The 13805-nt window shown below is 45.8% G+C and overlaps 1 protein-coding gene across 2 annotated transcripts in view; it reads left to right on the top strand.

The window, feature by feature from the left end:
• Positions 1-1711: 1711 nt before the first annotated feature.
• LOC137650094 (PX domain-containing protein kinase-like protein) overlaps positions 1712-13805 on the top strand; it is a 793620-nt gene continuing 781526 nt past the window's right edge. For both annotated transcript variants that reach the window (XM_068383187.1, XM_068383188.1), the window contains exon 1: positions 1712-1928. In XM_068383187.1, coding sequence (XP_068239288.1) covers positions 1827-1928 — 102 coding nt within the window. In that variant the 5' untranslated portion in view covers positions 1712-1826. The remainder of the gene's footprint in view (positions 1929-13805) is intronic.

Raw genomic sequence — 13805 nt, forward strand, 5'->3', positions numbered from 1 at the left:
TTCCTGTCCAGCATCTCACTGGGGTCCCTGGGACGGAGTCGAAACAGAGCCTAAGAGTATAGATGACCTTAGATCTGACAGAGCTAGAGTATGCCATTAAATTACTTTTATTTCACGCGTGGAGTTCTCCGGCCTCTGGGCAGAGTACAATTCCCCTTTATGCATTTAAGAGTGATGGTTAGTGAACCACGTCAGTAAAGTTATTAGCAGGGTGTTTGTGTCCTGAGTGTTAGTGCTCCTCATCTTCCCCTGTTGATCTTTTAGGACCTGACGTAGGGAGACTTTCCCGGAGCAACAAGTTCCCACTCAATACTTTAAATAGAAATTCTCCACAATATGACTTATTTTTTTTTTTTTTTATTTCTAAACCACATTCTTTACATAGGCTACTTCTACTAATATTCTTATGTTTGTTTCAGCATCCACTATACCTTTGGCTACAATTAGGCCGTCGTCTGCAAAGAATAGTGATCAAATCTTTATTATTTCGTTTTCAAAGCCTTTCACTTTTCTTTCTAATTTATTTATTATTTTATATGTAATTAGTTTAAATAGAGTAGTTGAGCCTGTGCATCCCTGTTTTATCCCACTCGTTACATCAGTCTTTTTCTAATTCATATCCTATGTTTATTTTGGTTTTGTTTCCTTCGTAGATTTCTTCCAATGCATCTATGATATTTGAGTGTATTCTACATTCTTTCATCATTTCTATTATTTTTTCCTCTTTATTGAATCATAAGCTTATTTGAAAATCTATTGCAATTACTACCAAACTTTCTTTCCTTTTGTAACTTTCTTCTACACAATATTGTAACATAAATCTGTTATCGTCTACTCTTCCTCCTTTTGGGAATTTCAGCCCGTGTCTTACATAAGGTAAGGCGATCTACACACACACATTTTGGGAATCCGGCTTGTGTTTCTTTCATCTCCATATTTTTCTCTAGGTGTTCTTCTATTTCTTCTTTCATGAGAGCTATAAATGTTTTGTATGAAGCAATTGTAAGGGCAATTGGTCTTAAATCTTTTACTGTGGGTTTCTTAACCTTTTTTTTTTTTTTTTTTTTTTTATTATTACTTTCGGTTTTTACTTTTTCCACTTTTCGGGCTTGTTCTTTTCCCTTGTTTCATTTTGTAGGCACTTTGTAATTATTTCCAAACATTTGCTGTCAATTGCTAAAGTTTTATACAGTCCTGGTTTTAGCTCATCAGGACCTGCTCCTTTTTTATTTTTCATTTTTCTTAAAGTTATCTTAACTTTCTCCTCTGTCAAGTTGGGAATATTCATTGGTTTTAATGTTCTTTTTATTGGTGATACCATACCCATTGGCTCTCTTATTACCCTAGGGAATGTCTGTCCTAATGCATTTTCTTTCATCTGTCAGTTTTTAATTTCCCTACTGTAATAAACATTATTATCACTAAAGTGTTGCAAATAATAGGAAATGTCAAAATTTCCTACTTTCTGAAACAAGTATTACTTCATTTCAGTAGTAAAAGAAAGCACTTGATTTTGAGAAGTAATGACAAAAATTTGTTAAATATACATAATATTTGAGTAAATTCAATAAAGATATAGTTTTTTAATTGAAATATAAAACGTATAGTGTTGATTTAAAATATGCATATATAGTTATTTAAGAAACCTTACTTATTTTTTCTCTTCTCCTAAATGTCTTAGCGTTGGGTATGAAAGAAACGCCGCATTGGCAACAGTGAATGACCCCGTATTAATCTGTGATTTGTTTTGGTGGGTGGAATTACTTTATCAGCTCCTCAGCTGTCCAAATCTTCAGCGATGCCATAGAGATTCTGATATTGACAACATGTCTGTGTTTGAAATTAAGAGAGAAGACAAATTAGTTGTTGATGATACAAAACCTCTAAGATGCTATATAAAAGACACACACAACACAGATGGCCACGTAGTAAGTTATCCAGACCTTGAAATTGAACACTTTAACTCTATTTATTCTTTATATAATTGAAAGACTCCTAGGTTATAAATCAACTTTCGTCCAAAGACGGACTACATGTCTTTCCAATTGCTTGTTTTCATTTTACTTTTACCATTATTCATATGTAATAAAGCAACTCTCGTTTGCTGTTTTCCTCTTCTTACAGTAGACAGTAGCTGAAGTAGCCATTGCTCGTGATCTTAGTTGTTAGAATTCAATTGTCAATTCAAACTGGTTTCATTATAGAACAGTGCATTATTAGTTAGTACGTTGGAATTCACACAATTGAATAGAAGGTATTTGTTTATAAGACCACGCTCTCCATATACTGCCAAATTATGCAGAGCTATAGTTTTCCTCTATTACTTATTCATAATTCAAAAGAATTTGCTACATGGAAAACAAGTTAAAATTATAAAAAAAAGTATAGAATTGTAAAAAAAAAAAAAAACTAGCCCAGTTTCTTTACTAAACAACCTGCAACTGACATTGACGTCAACATAGTCAACCAAACAGAAGTTTGTGATGCCAGCTTACATTTGATATACAGTTTATTCAAAATATATACTAATTTATAAATTGTCATTACTCAAAATAGTCCATAAAATATGCAATTCACAATAGAGTAACTTTTGAGTAATTACTCCATTTTTAATTAAGTATATATTTTGAATAAACAGGTATATCAAATGTATGCTGGCATCACAAACTTCTGTTTGGTTTACTATGTGGACGATGTCAGTTCCAGATCATTTAGTGAGGAAACTAAGCTTGTCTTTTTTATAATTCTATAGTTTTTTTATGATTTTAGATTGTTTCCCATGTTGCGAATTTTTTTAAATTGTGAAAAAGTAATAGAGGAAAATAATAGCTTTGCATAATTTGGCAGTATATGAAGAGCGTGGTCTTATAAACAAATACCGAATAGATCTTTGCAAATGCACTATTTTGAATCATATACTACCTGTAGAAATCTTTATTAAGAAAGTTATAGATTTTGGTATTGTTATATTTCTGGTCAGGGCAACATTTTCTAATAAAAGACTTTTTCCTTTAGGAAAACTACTTTCTTAAAAAATGACCTTTATTTTCACCGAAAATTAATAGTTAGTGAGATATACCCTAATATATCTGCCGACAATGGGTGCCCCTCAGTGGAAACCTGCTTTTTAGGGTGGGGAAATTATAGTTCCGGTCAGGGCAACATAAACTTTTCCTATTGCTTTTTCATCACCAGTACTGATGACCGAAAGATGACGTTGAAGCATTTGACAAAACTTAGTCCTTCTGAGAAGAGTCCAGTTCGTCGGAGATAGACAGATTGTCTATCTCTTCCAATATGCTTGGTTCAGGTGTCAGATTGCACTCCTGTGTTATCAGGCAGGATAGAAGAGCATCCACCATTGCCATGGTGAACACCTTCCTCAAGAGATCATCCTTCTTGATCTTGGCAATTCTTCAGATTAAAACTGAGGCTTTTCCATCTTTTAGTTCTAGGATGCCAGGGATTGCTGTAGCTTTTCTTGATAGACCGGGGGTTATCATAATACATCCCTAGCCAACAGTTGGTTGGACAAGCAGGGCACCTAAAAGAGGTTTGTTCCGTAACTGGAATACAAACCACGCTATTTAATAGGGGTATTACTTTCGGCGTAGCTGAAATGACAAGCCATTAATTTTTAACGAGGGTTTACTTCCCACACCTGTAGTTAGCAGGGGAAGGGAGGGTAGCTTGCTATCGCTCCCCCTCACACACCTGTGATTGAGCTCACTTTGCTCTCGGCTCGGATGGTGATTGGACGTGTCTGCTCTCATCCTTGCCGACAATTTGGCAGCCATTAATGCTTTTTGTTCTTTTCTTTTTCTTAGACTGTGTGCTTGAAGTTGGCCTCTGCGACTGTGAGCACCTGCCCTGGTCTTCCTGACCGCCCCTGTGAAACATTCATGTTAGCGGTCGAGACCGACCCTCATGCCCTTTGTCCTTCTTGTAGGGGCCAACGGTGTGATTGTCAGCGAGTGTAGTGAGTGTAGGGAGTGGTCTCCCTCCCAGTGAGAGAGGTTTTCGCGAGATGTTTCTCCTTCGAAGGTTGCTTCGAAGGAAGAAAAACCCAAGGCCTCTTCTTCCGTCGCCTAAACCACCTCCTAAACTCCTGCTCGGTCAGTCTCTTTCGAGAGACCGTCGAGTGGTAGCGTAGACCGAATGATTTCTGTCCAACCTTGGGTCTCGAGAGATGAGGTTGCTTCCCCTAGCAAAGCAACTCCACCTCTCCCCCTGGGGGAGGCCGTGTTACTAACTTCCCTTTTTCAGATTTGGTCTTCCTTGGGGCTCACGGGTTCGCCGCCTCAGGAGGTTTTGCTTGATTACATCCGCCTGGGTGCTGCTGTCAAGCAATCGTCATCACCGTCAGAGGTAGATCCCCTGACTCTTGTCGACGTTATTGTGTCAGAGGTGTCCCATGCGGTGTCACCCATCTCCTCTGCCACTCCAGACTACGGTAGCTGACGGTTTAGTTCCCCCGTTCCTGACCATCCTCCGAGGGGGAAACTAAGTTCATCATCAGTTTCTCCTGTTAGTGTTTCTCCCCCTCGGGAGAGTTCACTTACAGAGACTCCTCTTCGGAGGACTGCTGACGGTCAGCTTGCTGCTCCAACGGCCCCCAGAGGGCACATCCGTCGGAAGGCTCGCCTTCCTCTTTGCCATAGAGGCCTTCCTTCACCTGCGGTGAGGAGGCGTCTCTGGTTTAATTTCGTATATGCAGTCCCCCGCAGAGGAGCCTCTAGACTGATCGTCCATCACTGCACCCGCAACCAGTCTTGTGACTTTGGTCTTGGTCCTCTCTGCAGATCGTTCGCGATCTCCTTCGGTGGATGGTCGTCCTTTTAAAGGACACGTCGACCTTCTACCCGACAGACCTGCCGACCTTCCATCACCGTTCCTGCATGGGCTTAACAAGGCTCCACCTAAGCGCACTATTGCGCGCCAACGTACCGTGCACCAGGCGCCCACACAACCTGACCCACGCTCACTAGCAGCTCGTCAGGCCCCAACACTGCGGCGCACCACCCTTCTTGCTCGCCCTAACGCAGGGCAACTACCTCACGTGCTTACGCGCCAACAGGACCAAAGCTCAACTACGCGCCATGCGCGCCCACATGCGCACACGCTCCAGCGATCTCCTGTGCACCAGGGCTTTCCTGCACCGAGGCGCTCTGCGCCTACGCACCAACGATCTCCTACGCGCCAGCGCCCACCTGCGCGCCAGCACTCACCTGCACGCCAGCGCTCACCTGCGCGCCAACGTTCCCCTACGCGCCAATTAACTTCACGCCAACGTTCTCCTGCGCAAAAGTGCTCTCCCGCGCGCCAACATGTGCCCCCCACATCACGCTCTCCTGAGCGCCATCTTGCGCGCCATCAATCTCCTGCACGCAAGTTCGTAGGTGAGGCAACAACCCTGTTGTCCTCACCTGCGCGCCATCTTTCTTCTGCACGCATGTGCGCCCTCTCTCTCCTAGAGATGCGCGCCCATCATGATTCTACTGCGCGCCCCCTAATTCTATGACAGACGCACGCAAGCACTACTATTTTCCCTTGCGCGAGCACCATTACTTGCCCTTGCGCGAGTGCTAGTATTCTCCCGCGTGCGAGCCTGCGCACCACAAGGAACGACGTCCAGCAAGGTCGCCATCGCCTCATTCCCCTCCCTGCAAGCGCATACCACTGCGTATTGTGTGAGAAGGGAAACATGCAGAGGGGTTCAGGATCACAAAGCTACTTCCTAGGGTGAACCCACCCATTCCAGTGACTCCTCCCAGGGATCCTTCAGTCCCTTTCCCTTCAGGGGGTATGTCAGACAGTACCTCTATCAGCCAAGAGCCCTGGTTCAGTGCCCTGATTAGATCCGTAACCCAGGCTTTCAAGCCTGTCCTCTGATCTAGGACGCGGAACTATGGCTTCCTCTACCCCTTTGAAGAGGGCGAAATTGACTCCACTCAGACCATCAAGGCAAGTTCCTCCTATTTCTTGGACTAGCTTTCCATCCCTTTTGGATGAAGATCTCCCGTCTCCAAGGGAACAACGCGAAAAGAGACTCTCCCCTATCGCACCAACGGAGGAAACCTCTCTTCACGCCGAGAGTTCCTCACAGTCCGGGAACAGAAGGGACTTACCACACACATCGATGTTGGAGTCACCTCCTTCCCCGGAAGGAATCCAAAGACTCCAGAACCATGCCAAAGTCCTCGACTAGGACTAGAATGGAGCCAGCCAGCCACTCAGGGAATGTCCGCGATTCTCCCCAAGAAGAGACTTTGGGGACAGAAGGAGACTTCGCTGCAAGTCTTACAACAGGAGGAGACCAGCAGGAGTCAGAACATGCATTCTGGCAGGTTCTGACTCTAACGAGGGTTCTCAACTAGTTTTCCGACCCAGAGATCCTCCATCGAAAACATGGTCCTAGACAGCGTCTTTGGTACTCAAAAACCCTCAAAGACCAGTGTAGCCTTGCCCTGGTCTTAAGGAGTGAAGAGTACCAAGGACAAGATCGCCAAGCAGCTCTCCGAGTTTGCCTCCTCCAACTGTTTCGGTACCACGAACAAGCTCCTCCCACCTCCTCGCGTACAGCAGAGGAGGTACTTCGAGATCCTGGAGGAGCCCAGTTCAGCTCTTCCTCTTCACCACTCGCTGGAAGAGCTAACCAGGGGAATCCCTCTTGAGAGACTCTCCAACCGGCAGGTCTCGTTTTCGTAACCCGAGATCCTTAACCAGGAGAAGGTCACGAAGCATGCTATGCAAGCTACTTCGTGGCTTGATATCTGGTTAGGGACCTTAGGTATCCTGATACAATCCAAGGATTTCTCCAAGGAACGTACCAGGAAAGCTATGCAAACCTTCCTACTCTCAGGTACTCGCACGATCGAGTTTCTTGAGCACCAAGTCTCGAACTTGTGGGCAAATACAGTACCATCTTGAAACGTCGAGATGCAGTAGCTGAGAGGTTTCACCAGAAGGTCCCTAGCGTTGAGATCAATAGGCTCAGACATTTCTCCATAGAGGGGTCCCACCTGTTTGAGCCTAAGGATGTGGAACATGCTGCTGAGAGGTGGAGGAAGTCTCATAAAGACTCCCTCCTCCATAGGGCTTTAACATCTAAGCCCTATAAACCTCCAGCACCACAGCAGTCCCGTCCAACTAAGACCGCAACGACGACAAAAACTGCAGCAAAGACAACAGTGTCTAAGCCCTTTCTTGTCAAAAAGTCCTTCAGGGGAGGGAAAAATCCAGAGGGAGCAGCCAAGGCCGCAAATGCTAGGATAGGCTGTCCCTCTGCATTTCCACCAGTGGGGGGTATGCCTACAAAGTTGCGCAAACAGGTGGAAGCAACTCGGGGCCAATTCCTGGACAATCTCCGTGATCAGTCTAGGATATCGCGTCCCGTTCATAACATCTCTACCTCCCCTGACCAGGAATCCAGTGTCATTGAACTCCCTTACCATGGGATTGGCAAGGGGGGTCCAGACCCTGTTGAAGAAGGGCGTTCTCCAAGAGGTCCTCGACGGATCCCCAGGCTTCTTCAGTCGACTCTTTCTTGTAAAGAAGGCGTATGGAGATTGGAGACCAGTCATTGACCTTTCAGCTCTGAACAAGTTTGTCAAACAAACCCCGTTCAGCAGGAGACAGCAGACCCGGTCAGACTTGATATAATATGCAAGAGGTTGCAGTGTAAAGGCAGTACTTGATGGCTTGGGTGCTAGGTAGAGACTGCCTTTATTCATTTGCTACATGGGACTACATGATACCACATCCCCCTTATCATACAAAGAATTGATTACACATAATAACTAATCTGGCATATAAGTACAAAGAGATAAACGATGAAAGTTCCATATTCAAACGTATTCCATTGTTTTCATCCCTTCACAATAAACATGCATAGTACAATTTGTGATTGTGGATAGTAATATAAACATAATAGCTATCATCTTTGCAGACTTTGGTCCGAATAGTGTTGGTTACAGCAGGGCAGTCATATATATGAAAATAAATGGCAAATTATAATTTTTTTTTTTCTTTTTTTATGCAAAAAACAACAACACCCAAAATATATTAAAACAAAATGGAAACCAAATACACATGTAACGACAGTGTTCGAAATGGAGCCTGTTCTCCAGTCCGAGACTCGTAAATTTTCAAATAAAATTCATTATTCTGAATCACTTATCAGTCCTGAGACTGATAACTTTTCTTGAGTTTCAAACTCTGGTAACGACCTCTCAGAATTTTCGGTCATGAAACGAGGGGGGGGGAGTTGTATATTACTATTTAACTTAACACTTTATGGGAATTTACGGTATGTGACCGCGTTACTTTCAATATATCTGGATGGGGCTTTCACCAGCCGGCCTGACTTAGTATACACCGCTGTCGGGTCTGTAGTGTTATCACTAGTTGCGGGTCTTTGGTGGGTTGTTTCGGTCTCACTAGGTGGCGGCAGCGATATATCGGCGGGTCGTGGTGGAGGCTGTGCTGCTGATGTTGGAGCCTGCTGCCGGGTGTTGGACGGTTCTGTGTTTGTCGCGAGCGGTGTCGGACGGATGTGGGACCGGTTCCTCCTGAGGCACGCTCCGGTTTGGGCTTCCACAATGTATGATTGGGGTTCTTCTGACTTACGTACCACTCTGCCTGGCACCCATGTGTGGCAGGCCTTGTCGAATATTCAGACTGGTTGTTCGGGTTGGAGGTCTGTGAAGTGCCGTTGTGTCCGATTTGGTCCTAGGTGGTCCTGGAGGTGGTTGCGGGTCGTGATGTGTGAGAGATGTGGTTCGTATCGGCCTGGTAGGTCAGTGGTCACATTGCGACCAAACATGAGCTCTGCGGGGCTGGTTGTCTTATTGTCGATCGGGGTGGCCCGTAAGTGGAGTAATGCAGTATGCGTATCACCGCCTGTCTCAAGGCATTTTTTGATAATCGCCTAGCATGTTCCAACTGCGCGCTCTGCGAAGCCATTGGACTGAGGGTAATGTGGGCTTGATGTGATGTGCTCAATACCCCAGGCTTTTGTGAAGTCCCTCATGGCTGCTCCCGTGTATTGAGGTCCGTTGTCTGAAACCCAGGTTTTGGGGCATCCGAACAGCGAACACAGGAATTTGAGGTGGTTGGCCACACTTTCAGATGACAGGTTTTTTAGTTCGGTGACTATTGGGAATTTTGTGAAATAATCAGTTGTGATCAGATATGTCTTGTGGCCAATTTGGAAGATGTCCGAAGCGACTTTGAACCAGGGCATTGGGGGAATGTCATGATGCGTGGTTTCACTAGGACTTTGCTGGGGCTGGTACTTCTGGCATATGTCACATGCCCTGACCTTGTCCTCTATATCCTTTGCGATGTTGGGCCAGAATACACACTCCCGTGCCAGGGCTTGTGTTTTTGTGATCCCTTGGTGGGACTGGTGGAGCTGGTCCAGTATCCGGCCTCTGACCTCTTTGGGGATGATAACTTGTCGCCCTTTGAATATGACTCCGTCTTCCACGGCAAGGCATTCTCTGTATGAGAAAAACTGGCGGATATCGGGGTGACAGCCTTTTACTGAGTTAGGCCAACCCTCGATGATAGTATGCTTGAGAGTGCGCAACACTGGGTCGGTGTCAGACCTATGGCGGACCTCTTCCAAAATCTGGGGACCAAATTTTATGAGTGCAACTGATATCACATCGATGTCATCTAGTTCCAGTCCGTCCACTCGTGTGTCCAAAGGGAATGCCTTGTCATTTTGTGGGTTAGGAAGGCGTGATAGGGCGTCAGAGAGTACAAGGGTTCGTCCTTCCTTGTACTTGACCCTCATGTCATACCCCTGCAGTTTCAAGAAAAGACGTTGTAGTCTAGTGGTGCACTGATCAGTGGCTTCTCCCAGATATTAACGAAGGGTTTGTGGTCAGTGACAGCTTCGAAGTCTCTTCCGTATAGGTAGGTATGGAATCGTTGCACGCCGTGTACTAGTCCAAGGGCCTCTCGCTTGATATTGCTGTAATTTGCCTGCGTTGGTGTCAGGGCTTTGCTGGGGAATGCTATTACCTTCCCGTCTTGGATGAGGGCCGCCCCAAGGCCTTTTTGCGATGCATCGACTTCAAGAGCCACAGGTCGAGTTGGGTCATAGTAAGACTGTGCTTGATGGTGCTATTTGGCATTTCAGGTGTTAATAGGTGGATTCATGGTCTTCTTCCCATTGGAAGGGCACATCTTCCTTGACCAGATCTCGAAGTCTTTGTGACTGAGCTGAATAATGTGGTACATAGGGGCTGAGGTAAGTCATTACTCCCAGGAATCTCTGTAGTTCCTCTTTATTGGAGGGTGACGGCATGTTATGCAGGTCGTGTACCTTTGACGGGTCTGACATCATGCCCTTGCTGGTATAGCGTGTTCCGAAAAACTCGATTTCTGGTTTTGAAATGGAGCATTTCTTCGAGTTTAGGCTGAGTCCGTGTTGGGCTGCATGCTGCATGAACCCCATCAGGATTTTGTCGTGTTCCTACTGGTCTTTCCCACATATTGCCACGTCATCAGCGATGCCAACAACACCTGGGAGATTCTCGATGATGGAGTCCATCCTGGCTTGAAATATGTCCTGGCTTACATTCAGCCCGAATGGTAGCCTTGTCCAACAATACCGGCCGTGTGGTGTTCGGAACGTTGTCAGTAGTTGTGAGTCCTCGTGAAGTGGTATACTCCAGTAGCCTGCTTTGGCGTCTAGCTTGGAGAACACTTTTGCTTTGGAGAATACCGGGTTGATCTCTTCTAGAGTGGGAATCTTGTGGGGACATCTTTTGAGGTTTTGGTCGAGCCGCTTGGGGTCCAGGCAGATCCGTAGGCTTCCTTCGGATTTTGTGACATACACAAGGCTGCTACACCAGTCTGTGTGTTCCGTTACACGTCTGATAACTCCCTCTTTCTCCATAGTGTCAAGTTCGGACTTGATGCGGGGCTTCAGGTGGATACTCACCTTACGGGGCGGATCACAGAAAGGTATTGCATCATCCTTGAGGTGGAGCATCGCGGGCTCTTTTAGTTTGCCGATACAGTCAAACTGTGCTGGGAATTGCGCTTTTAGTTGTTCGACTGACCTAATAGGGCCTTGTTGGCTTGGTTGCTCAGGTATTCCAGTAACGTCGTTGACATTGATATCCACAATACCGAGTTTTTGGCATGAGGGAAGGCCAAGTATGGCTGGACCAGACACATCGACCACGAAGAACTTTTCTTGCGAGAATGCTGAGTTGCTGAGTTTGCGGACGCTGAGCATTAGTGACCCTAGGCAGGGAATATTGTCGCCACTGTATGATGTTAGTCTTACTGACGGTTCTGGGGATAGTACGAGGCTGGCGGGTGCATCACCAAACATTTGCTTGTATGTCCGCAAGGGCAGCGTATTGCCACCGGAACCTGTGTCGATTTTGAGTTTCAGGGGCCCATAGGCTGGGGGGTTTTCATGCTTGACCATAAGCTTTGAGAATGCTTCTCGTTTCGGTGCCACTCCTATGTCGGATATCATTATCATGTCGAAGTTTGGCATATAATCTGTTTCTTCATGAAGATTAGGCTTTTCATTAACCATGACTTCGTGTTGCCTGTGGTTAGGAGCCCGATTCGGCCGTCGGTAGAAGCGCCCTCTTGTCTTGCTCTGACGTGTCTGCTGCGTGTTGTCTCCTGGCATTGTTCTGCCTCCATCAGTTTTGCGGCACATCTTTTTCCAGGGCCCCTTGATGCCGCAACCACTGCATCTGTCATTGTAAGCGGGGCATGACCTTATGGGATGGCTAAGCCCACAGTTCCAGCAGGGGTTGTCCGTGGTTTGTAGTTTGTTCCGTGGCTCGTTGCTTTCCCTTCGAATTGCATCCACGTTGGTATGGCTTGTACTTGTGTTCTCAGAGCTCATCTGTATGGAGCGTAATGATGCCGTGGAGGCCGCAATGGCCTCGTATTCCCGACCTCTCTCTAGAACGTTGCTCACAACATAGCCCTTCGGTTTAGTTAGGAGTTCTTTCCGAAATTCTTCGAATTGTGTTTGTAGTATGGTCATTTCGATAAGTCGTTCGTTGAGTTCTCCGTCTTCAAACTCGCACTTTGTTGCTTTTTCACGGAGTCTGGCCAGGAATTGACTGATTGTTTCAGCAGGTTTCTGTTTGGTATTTGCAAATTCGAGGCGGTAAACTCGGAAATTTATTTTGACCGTTGCATCAACCTCACTTTCAATAAGCCTCCATATGTTATGCGACACACGTTGCTCCTGTTCAGTGAGGCCTCTCGCCAAGATACGCCTCATGCCCTCATCGCCGAGGGCAATTTTAATTTTAGTTGCTTGCTTGCCCGGGTCTGTGACTTCCTGGTCTTCGAGGTATAAGTTCATGCGTGCCTTGAATGCACAAAACGATTCGGCCAGGGGCTGGTGAGCCCAGTCCATACTTGGGCATTTAGGCTGGGCCATGATTGGATTTGGTTTCGAGAGGGTGTTACACAATAGATAGATAGTGATTGGATTAATAACACAGTTTACGTTTCACAAAGAGAGACATATAATAAGAGTTTGGAAATCACTACAAAAATTTGTCACTGGTAGTCGGCACGGTTTTCAGTTTTGTTTACACTGCTGAATGTACGTCTTTGTTTGGCTCATTTTGTGAAGTAGTGCGCAGATAACAATGGCCAAAATACTTGTAAGTAATCTATTCACAACTTAATTCACTATTCTCACTGTAATCATGGTGCACTAATGTCCATTCTATGCCATATCCTGACGATATAAGTTATGTATGGTTGTTATCTGGGCCAGTATGAGTCTTTGTCCGGTTGCTGTTGGGTGAAAATGGCGTCATCTGTGGCTGCTGGTAATAAACTCGGGCTGATTATGAGTCCTCTTCTCAGTTATTACGGAAAGGAGAGGTATGTAAAGTGTCTCTATGGTCCGGGTTTGTTGATGGAATGGCGTGGGGTGCGTTACCACACTGCCACCATGATATAATATGCAAGAGGTTGCAGTGACTAAAAGGCAGGACTTGATGGCTTGGGTGCTAGGTAGAGACTGCCTTTATTCATTTGCTACATGGGACTACATGATACCACAAGACTAGCAGTAAGACCGCAAGACTTCATGTGCACACTGGACCTAAAGGACGCGTACTTCCAGATCCCAGTCCATTCGTCTTCAAGGAAGTACTTAAGATTCAGCCTAGACAACAGAATATACCTGTTCAAGGTGCTGTGCTTTGGTCTTTCCACAGCACCACAAGTCTTCACCAGAGTGTTTACCCTAGTGTCATCTTGCACACAGGACTGGCATCCGTCTCCTCTGTTATCTAGACGACTGGCTAATCCTAGCAGACTCGGTGTCAACCCTTCTTCAACATCGAGACAAACTTGTGAGACTTTGCCAAGATCTGGGGATCATGGTAAATCTCGAGAAGTCTTCTCTACTTCCCACTCAAAGACTGGTATACCTAGGCATGATTGTAGACACCATTCTCCACAAAGCCTTCCCGTCAGACGACAGGATAGCAAGGCTGAGAAAGGTCGCAAGACCTTTTCTCAGACGAGAAGAACTTCCAACCCAATCGGGGCTATGTCTCCTTGGTCACCTTTCATCGCTGGCCCGTCTAGTTCACAATGGTCGCCTCACGATGAGATCCCTCCAGTGGCGACTCAAATCCCGGTGGAATCCAGCACACGACTCCCCGGATATCCAGATCCCCATGGGACCTGCGGAACTGACAGACCTCCATTGGTGGGTGACAGACGAGAATCTACGAAAGGGAGTGGACCTTCTCGTCCTCCCCCCGGATTTGATGCTGTTTTCA

The sequence above is a fragment of the Palaemon carinicauda genome, chromosome 11, assembly GCF_036898095.1.
Source record: "Palaemon carinicauda isolate YSFRI2023 chromosome 11, ASM3689809v2, whole genome shotgun sequence".
NCBI classification, from domain to species: Eukaryota; Metazoa; Arthropoda; class Malacostraca; order Decapoda; family Palaemonidae; genus Palaemon; species Palaemon carinicauda.